The 26,678-nt window shown below is 48.3% G+C and overlaps 1 protein-coding gene across 6 annotated transcripts in view; it reads right to left on the bottom strand.

The window, feature by feature from the left end:
• Window positions 1-26,678, bottom strand: part of DDX42 (DEAD-box helicase 42) — a 516,281-nt gene that overhangs the window by 379,996 nt on the left and 109,607 nt on the right. For 4 of the 6 annotated variants that reach the window (XM_069238031.1, XM_069238033.1, XM_069238032.1 and 1 more), the window contains 2 exons: window positions 22,625-22,661; window positions 20,245-20,397 (listed from right to left, as the gene is read on the bottom strand). In XM_069238031.1, the coding sequence (XP_069094132.1) occupies window positions 20,245-20,397; window positions 22,625-22,661 (190 nt within the window). The remainder of the gene's footprint in view (window positions 1-20,244; window positions 20,398-22,624; window positions 22,662-26,678) is intronic. The other 2 variants (XM_069238036.1, XM_069238035.1) reach the window with 1 other exon arrangement.

The following is a 26,678-nucleotide window of genomic DNA, read 5'->3' as shown; positions in this document are numbered from 1 at the left end:
ATGTCCACACCCACTCTTTCAAAGGGCACCCCCACCACTGGAAGTGGAATGAGGGGGGCCTTTGGATGCCCACCTGTCTTACCACTGGCTTGACAGGTGGGGCAGGAGAGGCAAAACTCCTTAACCATGTTGGACATATTGGGCCAGTAGAAGTGGTTTACTAACCTCTCCCACGTCTTGGTTTGTCCCAAATGTCCAGCAAGGGGAATGTCATGGGCCAATGTTAGGATGAACTCTCTGAACAGCTGAGGCACTACCACTCTCCTAGTGGCACCAGGTTTGGGGTCTCTGGCCTCAGTGTACAGGAGCCCATCTTCCCAATAGACCCTATGTGTTCCATTTTTCTTGCCTTTGGACTCTTCAGCAGCTTGCTGCCTAAGGCCTTCAAGAGAGGGACAGGTTTCTTGTCCCTTACACAGCTCTTCCCTTGAGGGTCCCCCTGGGCCTAAGAGCTCAACCTGATAAGGTTCAAGCTCCAAAGGCTCAGTTCCCTCAGAGGGCAGAACTTCTTCCTGAGAAGAGAGGTTCCCTTTCTTTTGCTGTGTTGCAGTTGGTTTCCCAACTGACTTTCCTGTTCTCTTGGTAGGCTGGGCCATTTTTCCAGACTCCAGCTCTACTTTTTCACCCTGTGCCTTGCATTGTGCTCTTGTTTTCACACACACCAGTTCAGGGATACCCAGCATTGCTGCATGGGTTTTTAGCTCTACCTCAGCCCATGCTGAGGACTCCAGGTCATTTCCAAGCAGACAGTCCACTGGGATATTTGAGGAGACCACCACCTGTTTCAGGCCATTGACCCCTCCCCATTCTAAAGTAACCATTGCCATGGGATGTACTTTTCTCTGATTGTCAGCGTTGGTGACTGTGTAAGTTTTTCCAGTCAGGTATTGGCCAGGGGAAACCAGTTTCTCTGTCACCATGGTGACACTGGCTCCTGTATCCCTCAGGCCCTCTATTCTAGTCCCATTAATTAAGAGTTGCTGTCTGTATTTTTGCATGTTAGGCGGCCAGACAGCTAGTGTGGCTAAATCCACCCCACCCTCAGAAACTAGAGTAGCTTCAGTGTGGACCCTGATTTGCTCTGGGCACACTGTTGATCCCACTTGGAGACTAGCCATACCAGTGTTACCTGGATGGGAGTTTGGAGTGGAACCTTTCTTGGGACAGGCCTTGTCTCCAGTTTGGTGTCCATGCTGTTTACAGCTATGACACCAGGCCTTTTTGGGATCAAAGTTTTTACCCTTGTACCCATTGTTTTGTGAAGAGGCTCTGGGCCCACCCTCCTGTGCAGGTTTTTGGGGGCCTGTAGAAGACTCTTTACTATTTTTAGTTTTGGTTGTCTCATCACCCTTCTGCTGGGGAGTCTTCGTGACCCCTTTCTTTTGGTCACCCCCTGTTGAAGTCTTGGACACCCTTGTCTTGACCCAATGGTCCGCCTTCTTTCCCAATTCTTGGGGAGAAATTGGTCCTAGGTCTACCAGATGCTGATGCAGTTTATCATTGAAACAATTACTTAACAGGTGTTCTTTCACAAATAAATTGTACAGCCCATCATAATTACTTACACCACTGCCTTGAATCCAACCATCTAGTGTTTTCACTGAGTAGTCAACAAAGTCAACCCAGGTCTGGCTCGAGGATTTTTGAGCCCCCCTGAACCTAATCCTGTACTCCTCAGTGGAGAATCCAAAGCCCTCAATCAGGGTACCCTTCATGAGGTCATAAGATTCTGCATCTTGTCCAGAGAGTGTGAGGAGTCTATCCCTACACTTTCCTGTGAACATTTCCCAAAGGAGAGCACCCCAGTGAGATCTGTTCACTTTTCTGGTTACACAAGCCCTCTCAAAAGCTGTGAACCATTTGGTGATGTCATCACCATCTTCATATTTAGTTACAATCCCTTTAGGGATTTTCAACATGTCAGGAGAATCTCTGACCCTATTTATGTTGCTGCCACCATTGATGGGTCCTAGGCCCATCTCTTGTCTTTCCCTCTCTATGGCTAGGATCTGTCTTTCCAAAGCCAATCTTTTGGCCATCCTGGCTAACTGGATGTCCTCTTCACTGGAGTTATCCTCAGTGATTTCAGAGTTGTTGGTCCCTCCTGTGAGGGAACCAGCATCTCTGACTATTATTTGTGGAGTCAGGGCTTGAGAAGCCCTGCTCTCCCTAAGTAGGACTGGAGGGGGGGAATTTCCCTCCAAGTCACTATCTTCATCCTCTGAGTTGCCATCCTCAGAGGGGTTGGCCTTTTCAAATTCTGCCAAAAGCTCCTGGAGCTGTACTTTGGTAGGTTTGGGGCCCATTGCTATTTTCTTTAGTTTACAGAGTGACCTTAGCTCTCTCATCTGTAGATGGAGGTAAGGTGTGGTGTCGAGTTCCACCACATTCACATCTGTGCTAGACATTATGCTTCTAAAAGTTGGAATACTTTTTAAGAAACTAAAACTGGTTCTCGAATCTAATTCAAACTTTTAACAAACTTTTAAACTCTAAAAGAAATGCTAAACAGGATCTAACACAAGGCCCTAGCAGGTCTTTTAAGAATTTAGAAAACTTTTCAAATTGCAAAAATCAATTTCTAATGACAATTTTGGAATTTGTCGTGTGATCAGGTATTGGCTGAGTAGTCCAGCAAATGCAAAGTCTTGTACCCCACCGCTGATCCACCAATGTAGGAAGTTGGCTCTGTATGTGCTATTTCAAAGTAAGGAATAGCATGCACAGAGTCCAAGGGTTCCCCTTAGAGGTAAAATAGTGGTAAAAAATAGATAATACTAATGCTCTATTTTGTGGTAGTGTGGTCGAGCAGTAGGCTTATCCAAGGAGTAGTGTTAAGCATTTGTTGTACATACACATAGACAATAAATGAGGTACACACACTCAGAGACAAATCCAGCCAATAGGTTTTTATATAGAAAAATATCTTTTCTTAGTTTATTTTAAGAACCACAGGTTCAAATTCTACATGTAATAGCTCATTCGAAAGGTATTGCAGGTAAGTACTTTAGGAACTTCAAATCATCAAAATTGCATGTATACTTTTCAAGTTATTCACAAATAGCTGTTTTAAAAGTGGACACTTAGTGCAATTTTCACAGTTCCTAGGGGAGGTAAGTATTTGTTAGTTTTACCAGGTAAGTAAGACACTTACAGGGTTCAGTTCTTGGTCCAAGGTAGCCCACCGTTGGGGGTTCAGAGCAACCCCAAAGTCACCACACCAGCAGCTCAGGGCCGGTCAGGTGCAGAGTTCAAAGTGGTGCCCAAAACACATAGGCTAGAATGGAGAGAAGGGGGTGCCCCGGTTCCGGTCTGCTTGCAGGTAAGTACCCGCGTCTTCGGAGGGCAGACCAGGGGGGTTTTGTAGGGCACCGGGGGGGACACAAGCCCACACAGAAATTTCACCCTCAGCAGCGCGGGGGCGGCCGGGTGCAGTGTAGAAACAAGCGTCGGGTTTGTAATGGAAGTCAATGGGAGATCTAGGGATCTCTTCAGCGCTGCAGGCAGGCAAGGGGGGGGTTCCTCGGGGAAACCTCCACTTGGGCAAGGGAGAGGGACTCCTGGGGGTCACTCCTCCAGTGAAAGTCCGGTCCTTCAGGTCCTGGGGGCTGCGGGTGCAGGGTCTCTCCCAGGTGTCGGGACTTTGGATTCAAAGAGTCGCGGTCAGGGGAAGCCTCGGGATTCCCTCTGCGGGCGGCGCTGTGGGGGCTCAGGGGGGACAGGTTTTTGTACTCACAGTCTTAGAGTAGTCCTGGGGTCCCTCCTGAGGTGTTGGATCGCCACCAGCCGAGTCGGGGTCGCCGGGTGCAGTGTTGCAAGTCTCACGCTTCTTGCGGGGAGCTTGCAGGGTTCTTTAAAGCTGCTGGAAACAAAGTTGCAGCTTTTCTTGGAGCAGGTCCGCTGTCCTCGGGAGTTTCTTGTCTTTTCGAAGCAGGGGCAGTCCTCAGAGGATGTCGAGGTCGCTGGTCCCTTCGGAAGGCGTCGCTGGAGCAGGATCTTTGGAAGGCAGGAGACAGGCCGGTGAGTTTCTGGAGCCAAGGCAGTTGTCGTCTTCTGGTCTTCCTCTGCAGGGGTTTTTCAGCTAGGCAGTCCTCCTTCTTGTAGTTGCAGGAATCTGATTTTCTAGGGTTCAGGGTAGCCCTTAAATACTAAATTTAAGGGCGTGTTTAGGTCTGGGGGGTTAGTAGCCAATGGCTACTAGCCCGGAGGGTGGGTACACCCTCTTTGTGCCTCCTCCCAAGGGGAGGGGGTCACAATCCTAACCCTATTGGGGGAATCCTCCATCTGCAAGATGGAGGATTTCTAAAAGTCAGAGTCACCTCAGCTCAGGACACCTTAGGGGCTGTCCTGACTGGCCAGTGACTCCTCCTTGTTGCTTTCTTTGTTCCCTCCAGCCTGGCCGCCAAAAGTGGGGGCCGTGGCCGGAGGGGGCGGGCAACTCCACTAAGCTGGAGTGCCCTGCTGGGCTGTGACAAAGGGGTGAGCCTTTGAGGCTCACCGCCAGGTGTCACAGCTCCTGCCTGGGGGAGGTGTTAGCATCTCCACCCAGTGCAGGCTTTGTTACTGGCCTCAGAGTGACAAAGGCACTCTCCCCATGGGGCCAGCAACATGTCTCTGGTGTGGCAGGCTGCTGGAACTAGTCAGCCTACACAGACAGTCGGTTAAGTTTCAGGGGGCACCTCTAAGGTGCCCTCTGTGGTGTATTTTACAATAAAATGTACACTGGCATCAGTGTGCATTTATTGTGCTGAGAAGTTTGATACCAAACTTCCCAGTTTTCAGTGTAGCCATTATGGTGCTGTGGAGTTCGTGTTTGACAGACTCCCAGACCATATACTCTTATGGCTACCCTGCACTTACAATGTCTAAGGTTTTGTTTAGACACTGTAGGGGTACCATGCTCATGCACTGGTACCCTCACCTATGGTATAGTGCACCCTGCCTTAGGGCTGTAAGGCCTGCTAGAGGGGTGTCTTACCTATACTGCATAGGCAGTGAGAGGCTGGCATGGCACCCTGAGGGGAGTGCCATGTCGACTTACTCGTTTTGTCCTCACTAGCACACACAAGCTGGCAAGCAGTGTGTCTGTGCTGAGTGAGAGGTCTCCAGGGTGGCATAAGACATGCTGCATCCCTTAGAGACCTTCCTTGGCATCAGGGCCCTTGGTACTAGAAGTACCAGTTACAAGGGACTTATCTGGATGCCAGGGTCTGCCAATTGTGGATACAAAAGTACAGGTTAGGGAAAGAACACTGGTGCTGGGGCCTGGTTAGCAGGCCTCAGCACACTTTCAATTGTAAACATAGCATCAGCAAAGGCAAAAAGTCAGGGGGCAACCATGCCAAGGAGGCATTTCCTTACACCAGGTAAGTAGGACACTTACAGGGCTTAGTTCTTGGTCCAAAGTAGCCCACCGTTGGGGGTTCAGAGCAACCCCAAAGTTACCACACCAGCAGCTCAGGGCCGGTCAGGTGCAGAGTTCAAAGTGGTGCCCAAAACACATAGGCTTCAATGGAGAAGGGGGTGCCCCGGTTCCAGTCTGCCAGCAGGTAAGTACCCGCGTCTTCGGAGGGCAGACCAGGGGGGTTTTGTAGGGCACCGGGGGGGACACAAGCCCACACAGGAATTTCACCCTCAGCAGCGCGGGGGCGGCCGGGTGCAGTGTAGAAACAAGCGTCGGGTTTGTAGTGTTAGTCTATGGGAGATCTAGGGATCTCTTCAGCGCTGCAGGCAGGCAAGGGGGGGGTTCCTCGGGGAAACCTCCACTTGGGCAAGGGAGAGGGACTCCTGGGGGTCACTTCTCCAGTGAAAGTCCGGTCCTTCAGGTCCTGGGGGCTGCGGGTGCAGGGTCTCTCCAAGGCGTCGGGTTTTGGATTCAAGGAGTCGCGGTCAGGGGAAGCCTCGGGATTCCCTCTGCAGGCGGCGCTGTGGGGGCTCAGGGGGGACAGGTTTTTGTACTCACAGTATCAGAGTAGTCCTGGGGTCCCTCCTGAGGTGTTGGATCTCCACCAGCCGAGTCGGGGTCGCCGGGTGCAGTGTTGCAAGTCTCACGCTTCTTGCGGGGAGCTTGCAGGGTTCTTTCAAGGCTGCTGGAAACAAAGTTGCAGCCTTTCTTGGAGCAGGTCCGCTGTCCTCGGGAGTTTCTTGTCTTTTCGAAGCAGGGGCAGTCCTCAGAGGATGTCGAGGTCGCTGGTCCCTTTGGAAGGCGTCGCTGGAGCAGGATCTTTGGAAGGCAGGAGACAGGCCGGTGAGTTTCTGGAGCCAAGGCAGTTGTCGTCTTCTGGTCTTCCTCTGCAGGGGTTTTCAGCTAGGCAGTCCTTCTTGTTGTTGTTGCAGGAATCTAATTTTCTAGGGTTCAGGGTAGCCCTTAAATACTAAATTTAAGGGCGTGTTTAGGTCTGGGGGGTTAGTAGCCAATGGCTACTAGCCCTGAGGGTGGGTACACCCTCTTTGTGCCTCCTCCCAAGGGGAGGGGGTCACAATCCTAACCCTATTGGGGGAATCCTCCATCTGCAAGATGGAGGATTTCTAAAAGTTAGAGTCACTTTGTAAGGAAATGCCTCCTTGGCATGGTTGCCCCCTGACTTTTTGCCTTTGCTGATGCTATGTTTACAATTGAAAGTGTGCTGAGGCCTGCTAACCAGGCCCCAGCACCAGTGTTCTTTCCCTAACCTGTACTTTTGTATCCACAATTGGCAGACCCTGGCATCCAGATAAGTCCCTTGTAACTGGTACTTCTAGTACCAAGGGCCCTGATGCCAAGGAAGGTCTCTAAGGGCTGCAGCATGTCTTATGCCACCCTGGAGACCTCTCACTCAGCACAGACACCCTGCTTGCCAGCTTGTGTGTGCTAGTGAGGACAAAACGAGTAAGTCGACATGGCACTCCCCTCAGGGTGCCATGCCAGCCTCTCACTGCCTATGCAGTATAGGTAAGACACCCCTCTAGCAGGCCTTACAGCCCTAAGGCAGGGTGCACTATACCATAGGTGAGGGTACCAGTGCATGAGCATGGTACCCCTACAGTGTCTAAACAAAACCTTAGACATTGTAAGCGCAGGGTAGCCATAAGAGTAAATGGTCTGGGAGTTTGTCAAACACGAACTCCACAGCACCATAATGGCTACACTGAAAACTGGGAAGTTTGGTATCAAACTTCTCAGCACAATAAATGCACACTGATGCCAGTGTACATTTTATTGTAAAATACACCCCAGAGGGCACCTTAGAGGTGCCCCCTGAAACTTAACCGACTATCTGTGTAGGCTGACTAGTTTTAGCAGCCTGCCACAAACCGAGACATGTTGCTGGCCCCATGGGGAGAGTGCCTTTGTCACTCTGAGGCCAGTAACAAAGCCTGCACTGGGTGGGGATGCTAACACCTCCCCCAGGCAGGAATTGTCACACCTGGCGGTGAGCCTCAAAGGCTCACCTCCTTTGTGCCAACCCATCAGGACACTCCAGCTAGTGGAGTTGCCCGCCCCCTCCGGCCAGGCCCCACTTTTGGCGGCAAGGCCGGAGAAAATAATGAGAAAAACAAGGAGGAGTCACTGGCCAGTCAGGACAGCCCCTAAGGTGTCCTGAGCTGAGGTGACTCTGACTTTTAGAAATCCTCCATCTTGCAGATGGAGGATTCCCCCAATAGGGTTAGGATTGTGACCCCCTCCCCTTGGGAGGAGGCACAAAGAGGGTGTACCCACCCTCAGGGCTAGTAGCCATTGGCTACTAACCCCCCAGACCTAAACACGCCCTTAAATTTAGTATTTAAGGGCTACCCTGAACCCTAGAAAATTAGATTCCTGCAACTACAAGAAGAAGGACTGCCCAGCTGAAAACCCCTGCAGCGGAAGACCAGAAGACGACAACTGCCTTGGCTCCAGAAACTCACCGGCCTGTCTCCTGCCTTCCAAAGATCCTGCTCCAGCGACGCCTTCCAAAGGGACCAGCGACCTCGACATCCTCTGAGGACTGCCCCTGCTTCGAAAAGACAAGAAACTCCCGAGGACAGCGGACCTGCTCCAAGAAAAGCTGCAACTTTGTTTCCAGCAGCTTTAAAGAACCCTGCAAGCTCCCCGCAAGAAGCGTGAGACTTGCAACACTGCACCCGGCGACCCCGACTCGGCTGGTGGAGATCCGACACCTCAGGAGGGACCCCAGGACTACTCTGATACTGTGAGTACCAAAACCTGTCCCCCCTGAGCCCCCACAGCGCCGCCTGCAGAGGGAATCCCGAGGCTTCCCCTGACCGCGACTCTTTGAACCTAAAGTCCCGACGCCTGGGAGAGACCCTGCACCCGCAGCCCCCAGGACCTGAAGGACCGGACTTTCACTGGAGAAGTGACCCCCAGGAGTCCCTCTCCCTTGCCCAAGTGGAGGTTTCCCCGAGGAACCCCCCCCCTTGCCTGCCTGCAGCACTGAAGAGATCCCGAGATCTCTCATAGACTAACATTGCGAACCCGACGCTTGTTTCTACACTGCACCCGGCCGCCCCCGCGCCGCTGAGGGTGAAATTTCTGTGTGGACTTGTGTCCCCCCCGGTGCCCTACAAAACCCCCCTGGTCTGCCCTCCGAAGACGCGGGTACTTACCTGCAAGCAGACCGGAACCGGGGCACCCCCTTCTATCCATTCTAGCCTATGTGTTTTGGGCACCACTTTGAACTCTGCACCTGACCGGCCCTGAGCTGCTGGTGTGGTGACTTTGGGGTTGTTCTGAACCCCCAACGGTGGGCTACCTTGGACCAAGAACTAAGCCCTGTAAGTGTCTTACTTACCTGGTTAACCTAACAAATACTTACCTCCCCTAGGAACTGTGAAAATTGCACTAAGTGTCCACTTTTAAAACAGCTATTTGTGAATAACTTGAAAAGTATACATGCAATTTTGATGATTTGAAGTTCCTAAAGTACTTACCTGCAATACCTTTCGAATGAGATATTACATGTAGAATTTGAACCTGTGGTTCTTAAAATAAACTAAGAAAAGATATTTTCCTATAACAAAACCTATTGGCTGGATTTGTCTCTGAGTGTGTGTACCTCATTTATTGTCTATGTGTATGTACAACAAATGCTTAACACTACTCCTTGGATAAGCCTACTGCTCGACCACACTACCACAAAATAGAGCATTAGTATTATCTATTTTTACCACTATTTTACCTCTAAGGGGAACCCTTGGACTCTGTGCATGCTATTCCTTACTTTGAAATAGCACATACAGAGCCAACTTCCTACATTGGTGGATCAGCGGTGGGGTACAAGACTTTGCATTTGCTGGACTACTCAGCCAATACCTGATCACACGACAAATTCCAAAATTGTCATTAGAAATTGATTTTTGCAATTTGAAAAGTTTTCTAAATTCTTAAAAGACCTGCTAGGGCCTTGTGTTAGATCCTGTTTAGCATTTCTTTTAGAGTTTAAAAGTTTGTAAAAGTTTGAATTAGATTCTAGAACCAGTTGTAGATTCTTAAAAAGTATTCCAACTTTTAGAAGCAAAATGTCTAGCACAGATGTGACTGTGGTGGAACTCGACACCACACCTTACCTCCATCTTAAGATGAGGGAGCTAAGGTCACTCTGTAAAATAAAGAAAATAACAATGGGCCCCAAACCTACCAAAATACAGCTCCAGGAGCTTTTGGCAGAGTTTGAAAAGGCCAACCCCTCTGAGGGTGGCAACTCAGAGGAAGAGGATAGTGACTTGGAGGAAAATTCCCCCCTACCAGTCCTATCTAGGGAGGACAGGGTCCCTCAAACCCTGACTCCTAAAATAATAGTCAGAGATGCTGGTTCCCTCACAGGAGAGACCAACACCTCTGAAATCACTGAGGATAGCCCCAGTGAAGAGGACATCCAGTTAGCCAGGATGGCCAAAAGATTGGCTTTGGAAAGACAGATCCTAGCCATAGAGAGGGAAAGACAAGAGATGGGCCTAGGACCCATCAATGGTGGCAGCAACATAAATAGGGTCAGAGATTCTCCTGACATGTTGAAAATCCCTAAAGGGATTGTAACTAAATATGAAGATGGTGATGACATCACCAAATGGTTCACAGCTTTTGAGAGGGCTTGTGTAACCAGAAAAGTGAACAGATCTCACTGGGGTGCTCTCCTTTGGGAAATGTTCACAGGAAAGTGTAGGGATAGACTCCTCACACTCTCTGGACAAGATGCAGAATCTTATGACCTCATGAAGGGTACCCTGATTGAGGGCTTTGGATTCTCCACTGAGGAGTACAGGATTAGGTTCAGGGGGGCTCAAAAATCCTCGAGCCAGACCTGGGTTGACTTTGTTGACTACTCAGTGAAAACACTAGATGGTTGGATTCAAGGCAGTGGTGTAAGTAATTATGATGGGCTGTACAATTTATTTGTGAAAGAACACCTGTTGAGTAATTGTTTCAATGATAAACTGCATCAGCATCTGGTAGACCTAGGACCAATTTCTCCCCAAGAATTGGGAAAGAAGGCGGACCATTGGGTCAAGACAAGGGTGTCCAAGACTTCAACAGGGGGTGACCAAAAGAAAGGGGTCACAAAGACTCCCCAGGGGAAGGGTGATGAGACAACCAAAACTAAAAATAGTAAAGAGTCTTCTACAGGCCCCCAAAAACCTGCACAGGAGGGTGGGCCCAGAGCCTCTTCACAAAACAATGGGTACAAGGGTAAAAACTTTGATCCCAAAAAGGCCTGGTGTCATAGCTGTAAACAGCATGGACACCAAACTGGAGACAAGGCCTGTCCCAAGAAAGGTTCCACTCCAAACTCCCATCCAGGTAACACTGGTATGGCTAGTCTCCAAGTGGGATCAACAGTGTGCCCAGAGCAAATCAGGGTCCACACTGAAGCTACTCTAGTTTCTGAGGGTGGGGTGGATTTAGCCACACTAGCTGTCTGGCCGCCTAACATGCAAAAATACAGACAGCAACTCTTAATTAATGGGACTAGAATAGAGGGCCTGAGGGATACAGGTGCCAGTGTCACCATGGTGACAGAGAAACTGGTTTCCCCTGGCCAATACCTGACTGGAAAAACTTACACAGTCACCAACGCTGACAATCAGAGAAAAGTACATCCCATGGCAATGGTTACTTTAGAATGGGGAGGGGTCAATGGCCTGAAACAGGTGGTGGTCTCCTCAAATATCCCAGTGGACTGTCTGCTTGGAAATGACCTGGAGTCCTCAGCATGGGCTGAGGTAGAACTAAAAACCCATGCAGCAATGCTGGGTATCCCTGAACTGGTGTGTGTGAAAACAAGAGCACAATGCAAGGCACAGGGTGAAAAAGTAGAGCTGGAGTCTGGAAGAATGGCCCAGCCTACCAAGAGAACAGGAAAGTCAGTTGGGAAACCAACTGCAACACAGCAAAAGAAAGGGAACCTCTCTTCTCAGGAAGAAGTTCTGCCCTCTGAGGGAACTGAGCCTTTGGAGCTTGAACCTTATCAGGTTGAGCTCTTAGGCCCAGGGGGACCCTCAAGGGAGGAGCTGTGTAAGGGACAAGAAACCTGTCCCTCTCTTGAAGGCCTTAGGCAGCAAGCTGCTGAAGAGTCCAAAGGCAAGAAAAATGGAACGCATAGGGTCTATTGGGAAGATGGACTCCTGTACACTGAGGCCAGAGACCCCAAACCTGGTGCCACTAGGAGAGTGGTAGTGCCTCAGCTGTTCAGGAAGTTCATCCTAACATTGGCCCATGACATTCCCCTTGCTGGACATTTGGGACAAACCAAGACGTGGGAGAGGTTAGTCAACCACTTCTACTGGCCCAATATGTCCAACATGGTTAAGGAGTTTTGCCTCTCCTGCCCCACCTGTCAAGCCAGTGGTAAGACAGGTGGGCATCCAAAGGCCCCCCTCATTCCACTTCCAGTGGTGGGGGTGCCCTTTGAAAGAGTGGGTGTGGACATAGTTGGTCCACTAGAACCTCCCACAGCCTCAGGAAATATGTATATCCTGGTAGTAGTGGATCATGCTACCAGGTATCCTGAAGCTATTCCCCTTAGGTCGACTACTGCCCCTGCAGTAGCCAAGGCCCTCATTGGTATCTTTACCAGAGTGGGTTTTCCTAAGGAGGTGGTGTCTGACAGAGGTACCAACTTCATGTCAGCATACCTGAAACATATGTGGAATGAGTGTGGAGTGACTTATAAATTCACTACACCTTACCATCCACAAACTAATGGCTTAGTTGAGAGATTCAACAAGACATTAAAGGGCATGATCATGGGGCTCCCAGAAAAACTCAAAAGGAGATGGGATGTCCTCTTGCCATGTCTGCTTTTCGCCTACAGAGAGGTGCCACAGAAGGGAGTAGGATTCTCACCCTTTGAACTTCTGTTTGGTCATCCTGTAAGGGGACCACTTGCCCTTGTTAAAGAAGGCTGGGAGAGACCTCTCCACGAGCCTAAACAGGACATAGTGGACTATGTACTTGGCCTTCGCTCTAGAATGGCAGAGTACATGGAAAAGGCAACCAAAAACCTTGAGGCCAGCCAACAGCTCCAGAAGTTTTGGTATGACCAAAAGGCTGCACTGGTTGAGTTCCAACCAGGGCAGAAAGTCTGGGTTCTGGAGCCTGTGGCTCCCAGGGCACTCCAGGACAAATGGAGTGGCCCTTACCCAGTACTAGAAAGGAAGAGTCAGGTCACCTACCTGGTGGACCTGGGCACAAGCAGGAGCCCCAAGAGGGTGATCCATGTGAACCGCCTTAAGCTCTTCCATGACAGGGCTGATGTGAATCTGTTGATGGTAACAGATGAGGATCAGGAGGCAGAGAGTGAACCTCTCCCTGATCTTCTGTCATCAGACCCAAAAGATGGCACAGTAGATGGAGTGATCTACTCAGACACCCTCTCTGGCCAACAGCAAGCTGATTGTAGGAGAGTCCTACAACAGTTTCCTGAACTCTTCTCCTTAACCCCTGGTCAGAAACACCTGTGTACCCATGATGTGGACACAGGAGACAGCATGCCTGTCAAGAACAAAATCTTTAGACAGTCTGACCATGTTAAGGAAAGCATCAAGGTGGAAGTCCACAAGATGCTGGAATTGGGAGTAATTGAGCGCTCTGACAGCCCCTGGGCTAGCCCAGTGGTCTTAGTCCCCAAACCTCACACCAAAGATGGAAAGAAAGAGATGAGGTTTTGTGTGGACTACAGAGGGCTCAATTCTGTCACCAAGACAGATGCCCATCCAATTCCAAGAGCTGATGAGCTCATTGATAAATTAGGTGCTGCCAAATTTCTAAGTACCTTTGACTTGACAGCAGGGTACTGGCAAATAAAAATGGCACCTGGAGCAAAAGAAAAGACAGCATTCTCCACACCTGATGGGCATTATCAGTTTACTGTTATGCCCTTTGGTTTAAAGAATGCCCCTGCCACCTTCCAAAGGTTGGTGAATCAAGTCCTTGCTGGCTTGGAGTCCTTTAGCACAGCTTATCTTGATGATATTGCTGTCTTTAGCTCCACCTGGCAGGATCACCTGGTCCACCTGAAGAAGGTTTTGAAGGCTCTGCAATCTGCAGGCCTCTCTATCAAGGCATCCAAATGCCAGATAGGGCAGGGAACTGTGGTTTACTTGGGACACCTTGTAGGTGGAGGCCAAGTTCAGCCACTCCAACCCAAGATCCAGACTATTCTGGACTGGGTAGCTCCAAAAACCCAGACTCAAGTCAGGGCATTCCTTGGCTTGACTGGGTATTACAGGAGGTTTGTGAAGGGATATGGATCCATTGTGACAGCCCTCACTGAACTCACCTCCAAGAAAATGCCCAAGAAAGTGAACTGGACTGTGGAATGCCAACAGGCCTTTGACACCCTGAAACAAGCAATGTGCTCAGCACCAGTTCTAAAAGCTCCAGATTATTCTAAGCAGTTCATTGTGCAGACTGATGCCTCTGAACATGGGATAGGGGCAGTTTTGTCCCAAACAAATGATGATGGCCTTGACCAGCCTGTTGCTTTCATTAGCAGGAGGTTACTCCCCAGGGAGCAGCGTTGGAGTGCCATTGAGAGGGAGGCCTTTGCTGTGGTTTGGTCCCTGAAGAAGCTGAGACCATACCTCTTTGGGACTCACTTCCTAGTTCAAACTGACCACAGACCTCTCAAATGGCTGATGCAAATGAAAGGTGAAAATCCTAAACTGTTGAGGTGGTCCATCTCCCTACAGGGAATGGACTTTATAGTGGAACACAGACCTGGGACTGCCCATGCCAATGCAGATGGCCTTTCCAGGTTCTTCCACTTAGAAAATGAAGACTCTCTTGGGAAAGGTTAGTCTCATCCTCTTTCGTTTGGGGGGGGGTTGTGTAAGGAAATGCCTCCTTGGCATGGTTGCCCCCTGACTTTTTGCCTTTGCTGATGCTATGTTTACAATTGAAAGTGTGCTGAGGCCTGCTAACCAGGCCCCAGCACCAGTGTTCTTTCCCTAACCTGTACTTTTGTATCCACAATTGGCAGACCCTGGCATCCAGATAAGTCCCTTGTAACTGGTACTTCTAGTACCAAGGGCCCTGATGCCAAGGAAGGTCTCTAAGGGCTGCAGCATGTCTTATGCCACCCTGGAGACCTCTCACTCAGCACAGACACCCTGCTTGCCAGCTTGTGTGTGCTAGTGAGGACAAAACGAGTAAGTCGACATGGCACTCCCCTCAGGGTGCCATGCCAGCCTCTCACTGCCTATGCAGTATAGGTAAGACACCCCTCTAGCAGGCCTTACAGCCCTAAGGCAGGGTGCACTATACCATAGGTGAGGGTACCAGTGCATGAGCATGGTACCCCTACAGTGTCTAAACAAAACCTTAGACATTGTAAGCGCAGGGTAGCCATAAGAGTATATGGTCTGGGAGTTTGTCAAACACGAACTCCACAGCACCATAATGGCTACACTGAAAACTGGGAAGTTTGGTATCAAACTTCTCAGCACAATAAATGCACACTGATGCCAGTGTACATTTTATTGTAAAATACACCCCAGAGGGCACCTTAGAGGTGCCCCCTGAAACTTAACCGACTATCTGTGTAGGCTGACTAGTTTTAGCAGCCTGCCACAAACCGAGACATGTTGCTGGCCCCATGGGGAGAGTGCCTTTGTCACTCTGAGGCCAGTAACAAAGCCTGCACTGGGTGGGGATGCTAACACCTCCCCCAGGCAGGAATTGTCACACCTGGCGGTGAGCCTCAAAGGCTCACCTCCTTTGTGCCAACCCAGCAGGACACTCCAGCTAGTGGAGTTGCCCGCCCCCTCCGGCCAGGCCCCACTTTTGGCGGCAAGGCCGGAGAAAATAATGAGAAAAACAAGGAGGAGTCACTGGCCAGTCAGGACAGCCCCTAAGGTGTCCTGAGCTGAGGTGACTCTGACTTTTAGAAATCCTCCATCTTGCAGATGGAGGATTCCCCCAATAGGGTTAGGATTGTGACCCCCTCCCCTTGGGAGGAGGCACAAAGAGGGTGTACCCACCCTCAGGGCTAGTAGCCATTGGCTACTAACCCCCCAGACCTAAACACGCCCTTAAATTTAGTATTTAAGGGCTACCCTGAACCCTAGAAAATTAGATTCCTGCAACTACAAGAAGAAGGACTGCCCAGCTGAAAACCCCTGCAGCGGAAGACCAGAAGACGACAACTGCCTTGGCTCCAGAAACTCACCGGCCTGTCTCCTGCCTTCCAAAGATCCTGCTCCAGCGACGCCTTCCAAAGGGACCAGCGACCTCGACATCCTCTGAGGACTGCCCCTGCTTCGAAAAGACAAGAAACTCCCGAGGACAGCGGACCTGCTCCAAGAAAAGCTGCAACTTTGTTTCCAGCAGCTTTAAAGAACCCTGCAAGCTCCCCGCAAGAAGCGTGAGACTTGCAACACTGCACCCGGCGACCCCGACTCGGCTGGTGGAGATCCGACACCTCAGGAGGGACCCCAGGACTACTCTGATACTGTGAGTACCAAAACCTGTCCCCCCTGAGCCCCCACAGCGCCGCCTGCAGAGGGAATCCCGAGGCTTCCCCTGACCGCGACTCTTTGAACCTAAAGTCCCGACTCCTGGGAGAGACCTGCACCCGCAGCCCCCAGGACCTGAAGGACCGGACTTTCACTGGAGAAGTGACCCCCAGGAGTCCCTCTCCCTTGCCCAAGTGGAGGTTTCCCCGAGGAACTCCCCCCTTGCCTGCCTGCAGCACTGAAGAGATCCCGAGATCTCTCATAGACTAACATTGCGAACCCGACGCTTGTTTCTACACTGCACCCGGCCGCCCCCGCGCAGCTGAGGGTGAAATTTCTGTGTGGACTTGTGTCCCCCCCGGTGCCCTACAAAACCCCCCTGGTCTGCCCTCCGAAGACGCGGGTACTTACCTGCAAGCAGACCGGAACCGGGGCACCCCCTTCTATCCATTCTAGCCTATGTGTTTTGGGCACCACTTTGAACTCTGCACCTGACCGGCCCTGAGCTGCTGGTGTGGTGACTTTGGGGTTGTTCTGAACCCCCAATGGTGGGCTACCTTGGACCAAGAACTAAGCCCTGTAAGTGTCTTACTTACCTGGTTAACCTAACAAATACTTACCTCCCCTAGGAACTGTGAAAATTGCACTAAGTGTCCACTTTTAAAACAGCTATTTGTGAATAACTTGAAAAGTATACATGCAATTTTGATGATTTGAAGTTCCTAAAGTACTTACCTGCAATACCTTTCGAATGAGATATTACATGTAGAATTTGAACCTGTGGTTCTTAAAATAAACTAAGAAAAGATATTTTCCTATAACAAAACCTATTGGCTGGATTTGTCTCTGAGTGTGTGTACCTCATTTATTGTCTATGTGTATGTACAACAAATGCTTAACACTACTCCTTGGATAAGCCTACTGCTCGACCACACTACCACAAAATAGAGCATTAGTATTATCTATTTTTACCACTATTTTACCTCTAAGGGGAACCCTTGGACTCTGTGCATGCTATTCCTTACTTTGAAATAGCACATACAGAGCCAACTTCCTACACACTTCAGCTCAGGACACCTTAGGGGCTGTCCTGACTGGCCAGTGACTCCTCCTTGTTGCTTTCTTTGTTCCCTCCAGCCTTGCCGCCAAAAGTGGGGGCCGTGGCCGGAGGGGGCGGGCAACTCCACTAAGCTGGAGTGCCCTGCTGGGCTGTGACAAAGGGGTGAGCCTTTGAGGCTCACCGCCAGGTGTCACAGCTCCTGCCTGGGGGAGGTGTTAGCATCTCCACCCAGTGCAGGCTTTGTTACTGGCCTCAGAGTGACAAAGGCACTCTCCCCATGGGGCCAGCAACATGTCTCTGGTGTGGCAGGCTGCTGGAACTAGTCAGCCTACACAGACAGTCGGTTAAGTTTCAGGGGGCACCTCTAAGGTGCCCTCTGGGGTGTATTTTGCAATAAAATGTACACTGGCATCAGTGTGCATTTATTGTGCTGAGAAGTTTGATACCAAACTTCCCAGTTTTCAGTGTAGCCATTATGGTGCTGTGGAGTTCGTGTTTGACAAACTCCCAGACCATATACTCTTATGGCTACCCTGCACTTACAATGTCTAAGGTTTTGTTTAGACACTGTAGGGGTACCATGCTCATGCACTGGTACCCTCACCTATGGTATAGTGCACCCTGCCTTAGGGCTGTAAGGCCTGCTAGAGGGGTGTCTTACCTATACTGCATAGGCAGTGAGAGGCTGGCATGGCACCCTGAGGGGAGTGCCATGTCGACTTACTCGTTTTGTCCTCACTAGCACACACAAGCTGGCAAGCAGTGTGTCTGTGCTGAGTGAGAGGTCTCCAGGGTGGCATAAGACATGCTGCAGCCCTTAGAGACCTTCCTTGGCATCAGGGCCCTTGGTACTAGAAGTACCAGTTACAAGGGACTTATCTGGATGCCAGGGTCTGCCAATTGTGGATACAAAAGTACAGGTTAGGGAAAGAACACTGGTGCTGGGGCCTGGTTAGCAGGCCTCAGCACACTTTCAATTGTAAACATAGCATCAGCAAAGGCAAAAAGTCAGGGGGCAACCATGCCAAGGAGGCATTTCCTTACACCAATCTATAAGGAAGGCATCAGTCACCACGGTCTGTGTTGGAACCTCTTGATGAAAAGCTTTGCCATGGAAGAGTTTCTTCAGTTGACAGCACCATTTGAGAGTGTGTGCTCCATGGAGGAAAAGGGATAGCTTGTCCTGTCAACTGTGCAAAAACTGCCTTCTCTAGTCTTCAAGATATCCCTATAGAGGCCACATATGGGGCAAGCCTCCGGAACCACAAAGACACAAGATACCATGGAGCCCAGCAGAGATGGCACCTGCCTCGCAGTTGGATGTGCAACTTTCAGCAGATTGTGCTGTACAGCTAACAACCTCTCCCCCAAGGATACACCACTTGCGCTTTTATGGTATCCAGTACCGCTCCTAGACAGTGAAGAGACTGCATTGGGGATGATGCGGATATCGATGCTGATAGAGGGTAAAATGTAGCCCTAAGTGACTGCCAGCAGAGACTGATTTGGAAATGCTGACATCCTTGCTGAAAATGCTGATGCCTTGATGAACCAGTCATCTGGATACTGAAAGGTAGATCTCTTGCATACCCTAAAATGTGCTGCGAAAGCTATGCACTTACAAAATGTTCTTAGGGCTAATCAGGGGCCAAAATGAAGTACTTTGTACTGGAAGCAATTGCTGCAGACCACAAATTTCAGTAATTTACGGTGCTTCATCACTATTGGTATATGTGGAAGTACACATCTTGAAAATCCATGGAGCACAGCCAGTCCCTTGATCGATATGTTGGTAAATTTGATGTAAGACTAGCATCCTTCAATTTCCTTTCTGTATCTATGTGATTATGACTTTGATATCTAGAATGGATCTGAATTAGGTTTTTGGGGGGCTTTTTTTTTAGCAAACAATAACAGGAATACATTACCATCCCTTCTTGGGAAAGAGGTACAACCTCCAAATGTGCTTCTAAAAGAGCAAGTTCATGTTTATCAGCTGCAACATGTATGATTTCTTTTTGAAGGTTGTATCTGGTGGAGAATGGGAGAATCTTAGACGGTAGCTATTCTGAACAATTTTAAGTATCCATGTGTTATTGTAATGGAACTCCACTCTTCCAGGTAATTGGAAATGCTTCTCTACGCTGAAGTGGATAATGGAAGAGTGGGAAATAGAGGCTCATTGCTTTGCCACTGCAGCAGGTAATCCTGCTACGGCCAAATGGAGACCTCCTCTACTTTTTGGTTGTCACCTTTGCTGTTTTAAGGGCCTGTGCTGCTACTATTTGTGACCATGAGGCTACTAATGGGTTTGAACCCTCTGTGCTTCGTAACAGAGTGTGCAAGAACTGTAGGAGTGCTACTTTGGTTCCTTCCATTTCTCCATTCAACAACTTTCCTTAATAAAAACCCCACTGCAAGATCACCAGCATTCAGTGTCTTGATGTAAATGCACACAAACAAATGGAACAAAGCACTGGCTAAGCCAAAAGCACAGCCTTTTAGAGCAAAGATCTACTGGCTTTGCTAGTGCTTGTTATTATATGACAGAATATTATTTTAAATAAACAAAATAAAATGTTAACATTTTTAAGCTGATGATACAGTGTTCTGAATGTCCTGCCCAGCAGTGGGAAATTATTACAAGTTCATGAATGTGGAGAGGATCCTTAGCTGGAGAAATGTAAAATCATTTCAGAGCGCTTTGGTAACTGACAATATTTATTCGCAAGAAAAGGCTTAAATTTCAAACAAATTCCAAACAATTCACCCACTGGCCAGAGCGACTGCCACTGGCCAGAGCGACTGCCAGTGGGTGAGATTAATTAAAACATGCACTCCATCACCTGGTTAGTTCATTACGCCCTTGGCAATTTTTGGTAGATTTAGGTAAGAAAACTGCTCTAATCTTCAGCTGAGAACAAATACTTCTATATTGTCTCGCTTCTGACCAGTCTCCTTATAAGTAAAATCTAGAGACCCTCACGTTCCCTATGCACTATGCTGAGATTAGAGTTCTTAACTACATCCTCGGAGTGGCACTCTCATAACAAGGTGGGCTCCGTGCTGCTATTGCAGTCTCACCAACTACTGCACCACACAAAAGAGATCAAATCAGAATATTGCAACTATGTGCTTTGTCCCTGTGTGATAAGAAGTGCATATGAAGATTAATTGCATTCTTGCATAGTTACAATTATTTTCCAGACTGATGCATCTGCATGCATAAAAAAACAAAAACGGAGCAATACCTCTGAATGATCCATAGGAGGCAGGGGGTCAATGATTTTCTTTACTGTTGACGCAATAGGATTTCCATCACTGTCATATTCATAGACATCCTCCTCTTCATCTGGCAGCAGGCCAGCTGTTGGGTTTTCAGCCATGTAGCGAAAATAGGCTTCCTGTAGGAAAATGGAGAGGTAAAAGTGCATACTAACCCATAGCGAAGGACAGCTCCTTGCACTGGCATTACTCTGATCATTTTACCACAAGCTTTTCAGCAAGACAAAAAGTCACCACTGAGATATTAGTTCATCTAAAAATAAATAAATAAAATAAAGGGACTGCCACGCCTTCATTCCATATTTCAATACATGCATGCAAGGGTATGAAAAACACAGCATGTGATCAAATAAAAGGAGTAATGGGTAATTTGAGTCTACAGACTACATCCATGCAGCAGGGACTTCTAGAAGGTTTCATAGTCATTGTTTTGGAATAAATTGAAATGCACTCCTGCTTAATTAGAGGGGGTTACATGGGATATCTGGATACCAGATAACATGCAAACATTGACAGTTGGTGGATTTTGCCACAACACTGGCAGTGATAAATGTACATATTGCAGAGGTAGCCATGGAAATGTCTAGCAAACTATCTGCCATGACCCAGACACAGACTCTACCCATCCAGAGGACTCAAAGATAGCCACCGCGGCCTTATGTGTAATCCGATGCCTAGTCCAACGTCACAAAACTAGATGTTCAAATTTGCCGGTCTCCTGTGACAAGAAATGGCTCTTGTTCTGGCCTCTACAATGCTACCCCCAAACAAATATTCCCAATTGGGGAACTGAGCCATCAACCCTACAGTTGTCCAGGCTGAAAGACTGGAGCACAGCATTTTATTTTTAATAAACATGCTTCCCACAGTCCACTTAATGTAGGGACAGAGTTACTATATTTTGACAGATCTGATTCCCATTTGTTCTTTAAGCAGGCACAAAACCTGTTCCGTTTGTTGTTAGAACCGGAGTACTGCACTTCAATGATAAAGTGCAGTGAGTAAAACCAATTACATTTGTGCTAACAAAGTAAACTGCACTCACAAGATGAGGCACAAATGCCAAAAGAGAGGTGCGCGATCAATGAGAAGTGCCCTGCTTTATGGCAACTAATCGTGAAATCCCAAGTCAGACTGTAACCATCATTACAGATCACACCCCTCTTAATGTAAAGAACTCCATGATTTTTTTCGGATGCCTTTGCAAAAGTGATTTCCTTGCACTCCCACTACCCGAATCCAAGGGGGAGCCAACTTCTGGCCAAGGATATGGCCATACTCCCATGAAGTATATGGGGGAACTTATTCAACTGTCATCAACTACCCTTCCGTCCTCTGCACCGAATCTGCCTAGCAGACAGACGAGTTTTTTTTTTTTTTTTTTTTTTTTAAATAAACATGCTATTATTTGTGGGGTTATCTTGAATGAATAACTCCAAAATGTTAGTTTTTAACAATGTCTACAAACACAATTTATCAGCCACATAATGAAATGGAAATCAAGCCTTAATTATCCATCAACAATATTTGTTTCAATTTTACCTGTAATAACAATGTGAAACATGTAGTGTCCAGTTTTCTACAGTTTCAACTTCGCTCTACTGACACTCAAAAGATTACATTTTAAATGTTATCAATGATACATCACTGCTGACACAGGCTGTATATGGGATTCTGTTACTTCAATAAAGCAAATGCCCCAATGCATTTTTAAACATTGTTCACAGCTTGCTACTTTATGGTGACAAGCCCATGGGAACAGCAACTGAGACCATAATTTTTAAAAGGAAATACACTCTTAAATTGAATACAGTTGTGGATTTATTCTAATTAAGTACACAGGTTCCCAAAATCATGGAGAGGATTAGACTTTTCAAAAATGTTTTAAGTGTTTTTGCGACGAAAATTACATGGGCATACTGTCATTGCAGAATGCTTAGAATTGTTGTTTTAGGAACAGGGGCATCACCGGTCTTTCAGCATTACTAGGAAGACCGCGTTCCCAAGAAATCCACCAATACGATGAATGTGTATATCCTAAGATAATATCATCCAAAAGCCAGTCAGACAAAAAAAAAAAAAAAAACACTATTATATATAGCACTTTGAAACAAGAATGTTCCTTTGGAAACAAACCTGTCAGCTGTGTCTCGGTAGCACCGTCTGCATTTGACATTAAATTCAGAAAGAACATTAATAAATGAAGTCACTAAATAAATCTGAGTGGCAATTTAAGTGACAGCATAAGTTTTAAACTGTCAACTATATTAAGGTATTTTTTCTATTTTTTAAGTATAGGAGAGATTAGAAAAAAATAGATAGAAAAAATGCTGCTTTCAAACTCACTTGGTCATCTTCCTCTTCAATGTCATCTCGAATACCCCTGGAAAAACAAGCGGAGAAACAAACTTCCCTGCAAATGTTCCACAAACCCATCTTCATACTCACAAATGGCGTGGGATTCTACATTTTTGCAGAGGACCCAGCGCCAAAGATAACAAGCAGCAATTAAATAGAGGACAAAGACAAGGACGCTGGCGCAAGGGCAATAAAGTAACTCACCTGTTATATTAGCAATCCAGTCTGGGTATCCTCTGGAGGTTCCTTGCCACCAATCAGGGAAGGATCTCAGAGACAACGATTAAACTATTGAAATAATTAGATTACGCCATTTTGTTAGGTGAGCTTCGACATTCAAAAAACTGAAATTCCTAACCCATGTAAGCCATCTCTCTTTTTTTTTTATACCCAGGAAAGGATGCACCAGCACGAAATTCCAATGTGCCGGAGGAAAGATGGGTGGAAATTAAAGTATTCAGTAGAGAGTAAATATATCCATTCAATCGGAAAGAAAGTAGAGAACGATCTATAAAGCATGAGAGCCTCCTAAAGGACGGCTATACCTACAGCAAACACGGCAGCAAGGCCACCGTTCTCCCCCAATAAGTCACAAAGAAATAAGTTTCTCCTTAACAATATTCCAAAGGGTGGCAGCTAACTAGCATTGATGCTCCAACTCTGGGTATAGAGAGACCCAACAATGACATCTGACACAGAGCCAGGGGAAGGATTCAGCCCTTAAAAGAAAAACCTCAGCCACAACAAACATGCAGGAGTACAAATGGACTTGCCATAAGACCTGAAGGGTGTCAAAAACTGGAATACCAAAGGCAGTCAGCCAGAAAGTCAACCACAGTAGGCCTCAACTACAAACCATTCACTGGTGTAGGATTACTGATAAATATGCAGAGTGGCTGCGAGATCTCACTATTTAATGTCACAATCTCCATCTGGTGAAATACGGTTTCTTTTAGCTCAGTTCTGCGTAGTTGTGTCACAGCAGTCAGAATTACTCAAAGGAACACGTGTAAAGCATTAAGAAGTACAACAACAACAGATAAGCAAGAAACACGATGAACGGAAAATACAGCACCAATTTATGAAGTAAGAGTGTAAATTTATCTTAGATTACACACCAAAACGAAAAAAAAAAAAAAATCTATTGAGGGGAACCAGAGGTGCGGTTTTTAAAAGTTAAGTAAACACTAAGTTCCACTAAATCTTTGTAATCGGTATCATAGTTCCAGAGCCAACAGGATAGCACGACTACCAATCCTCTCTTTGCCCAGCCACAATGGGTTAGGAGCCACTCACAGGGACGTTTTAGGTTCAGGGAGACAAGTATCAGCCAGGTCCAATAGTCTGAATGCTCACAGAAGATTTCACCAGGATCGCAGTTCCAGCCAAGAAGTGATCCTGATGCTGGTGCTGCAGGATGATGAAGATGCTTGAGCCGTGGAAGAGACAGCCTGGGATCATCACCAACCTCAACCTATATCTGCCCCAATGCGCCAGTGAAGGCCAGTTGCTAATGGTCTCTGGTTACAGCAGTTGTCCATAAGCTATTGTCTCTTCCTTGCACGAGGACTGGGGACCATCTGAGACGACTACCACAAGCAGGTCTCAGCAAGCATTTTGATGACCAGCAGTGGGCAGGTGATCCCGGGCAGCTGAGGTCTCACAAGTGCAGTTTTCTTCAGTTTTTGTGGTCCTGTCACTGCAACACAGTCACTTCTTCAGTCCTAGCACATATGGGCAACTTTTCCATGACTGGGCACCGTAGGCTCAATCCTCTCTTTACGAGGTCCTCTGGTTCAGCAGGTACAGTCCAGTCTTTGGTGCAGCCTCTATTTGCTGGGTTCAGGGAGCAGCAGGGAAGACGTTCTTTGGTCTTCTTTACAGACCAACAGTGATTTGACGACTGGGGAGCCTCTTTTATGTTATCTTCTCATTTGTGCGACTGGAGGCCTAGCTATTCAATGGGGCAATAGTTGCGATGAGGCTAGCCATCCCACTTTACATCACATCTTCATGTACTGGCCCTCAAAAAGATCCCAGGATACTCCTCTCTACCATAAACCAAGATAGTGCAAGTCACTTTCCCCTGTTAGGAGCCATGGGCTCACTGCAGTAAAGTGCCCCTTTTTTTTTTTTTTTTTTTTACATGGTCACCCCTATTTTCTACCTAATACATGATGCAATTTCGACTGAAAGTGCACTGGGTTCCTACTGTCCAGGTCCCCAGTGCCAGATCTCTTTCCCTAAAACTGTGAAATTGTTCCCTGTACGGAAATGCCTCCTTGGCATGGTTACCCCCTGACTTTTTGCCTTTGCTGATGCTATGTTTTGATTTGAAAGTGTGCTGAGGCCTGCTAACCAGGCCCCAGCACCAGTGTTCTTTCCCTAACCTGTACTTTTGTTTTACACAATTGGCACACCCTGGCATCCAGGTAAGTCCCTTGTAACTGGTACCCCTGGTACCAAGGGCCCTGATGCCAGGGAAGGTCTCTAAGGGCTGCAGCATATCTTATGCCACCCTGGGGACCCCTCACTCAGCACAGACACACTGCTTGCCAGCTTGTGTGTGCTGGTGAGGACAAAACGAATAAGTCGACATGGCACCCCCCTCAGGGTGCCATGCCAACCTCAAACTGCCTATGCAGTATAAATAAGCCACCCCTCTAGCAGGCCTTACAGCCCTAAGGCAGGGTGCACTATACCATAGGTGAGGGCACCAGTGCATGAGCACTGTGCCCCTACAGTGTCTAAGCAAAACCTTAGACATTGTAAGTGCAGGGTAGCCATAAGAGTATATGGTCTGGGAGTCTGTCAAATACGAACTCCACAGCACCATAATGGCTACACTGATGCCAGTGTACATTTTATTGTGAAATACACCCCAGAGGGCACCTTAGAGGTGCCCCCTGAAACCTTAACCAACTACCCGTGTAGGCTGACTGGTTTTAGCAGCCTGCCACACTCGAGACATGTTGCTGGCCACAAGGGGAGAGTGCCTTAGTCACTCTGTGGCCAGTAACAAAGCCTGCACTGGGTGGAGATGCTATCACCTCCCCCAGGCAGGAGCTGTAACACCTGGCGGTGAGCCTCAAAGGCTCACCCCCTTTGTTCCAGCACCACAGGGCACTCCAGCTAGTGGAGTTGCCCGCCCCCTCCGGCCCCGGCCCCACTTTTGGCAGCAAGGCCGGAGGAATTAATGAGAAAAACAAGGAGGAGTCACTGGCCAGTCAGGACAGCCCCTAAGGTGCCCTGAGCTGAAGTGACTAACTTTTAGAAATCCTCCAGCTTGCAGATGGAGGATTCCCCCAATAGGGATAGGAATGTGACCCCCTCCCCTTGGGAGGAGGCACAAAGAGGGTGTACCCACCCTCAGGGCTAGTAGCCATTGGCTACTAACCCCCCAGACCTAAACACTCCCTTAAATTTTGTATTTAAGGGCTTCCCTGAACCTAAGAATTTAGATTCCTGCAACTTACGAAGAAGAGGACTGCTGAGCTGAAAAACCCCTGCAGAGAAGAAGAAGACACCAACTGCTTTGGCCCCAGCCCTACCGGCCTGTCTCCCTCCTTCAGAAGAAAACTGCTCCAGCGACGCTTTCCCTGGGACCAGCGACCTCTGAATCCTCAGAGGACTGCCCTGCTTCCAAAAGACCAAGAAACTCCAGAGAACAGCGGCCCTGTTCAACAAAGACTGCAACTTTGTTTCCAGAGGAGCAGATTTAAAGACCCCTGCAATCCCCGCAAGAAGCGTGAGACTTGCAACACTGCACCCGGCGACCCCGACTCGACTGTTGGAGAACCAACACCTCAGGGAGGACCCTCCAGCGACTCAGAGACTGTGAGTAACCAAAGTTGTCCCCCCTGAGTCCCCACAGCGACGCCTGCAGAGGGAATCCCGAGGCTCCCCCTGACCGCGACTGCCTGACTCTAAAATCCAGACGGCTGGAAAAGACCCTGCACCCGCAGCCCCCAGCACCTGAAGGATCGGAACTCCAGTGCAGGAGTGACCCCCAGGAGGCCCTCTCCCTTGCCCAGGTGGTGGC

This window comes from Pleurodeles waltl, chromosome 6 (assembly GCF_031143425.1).
Source record: "Pleurodeles waltl isolate 20211129_DDA chromosome 6, aPleWal1.hap1.20221129, whole genome shotgun sequence".
Classification (NCBI taxonomy): domain Eukaryota; kingdom Metazoa; phylum Chordata; class Amphibia; order Caudata; family Salamandridae; genus Pleurodeles; species Pleurodeles waltl.
The sequence above is the reverse complement of the archived record's forward strand: the minus strand, read 5'-3'. Positions and strand labels throughout refer to the sequence as shown.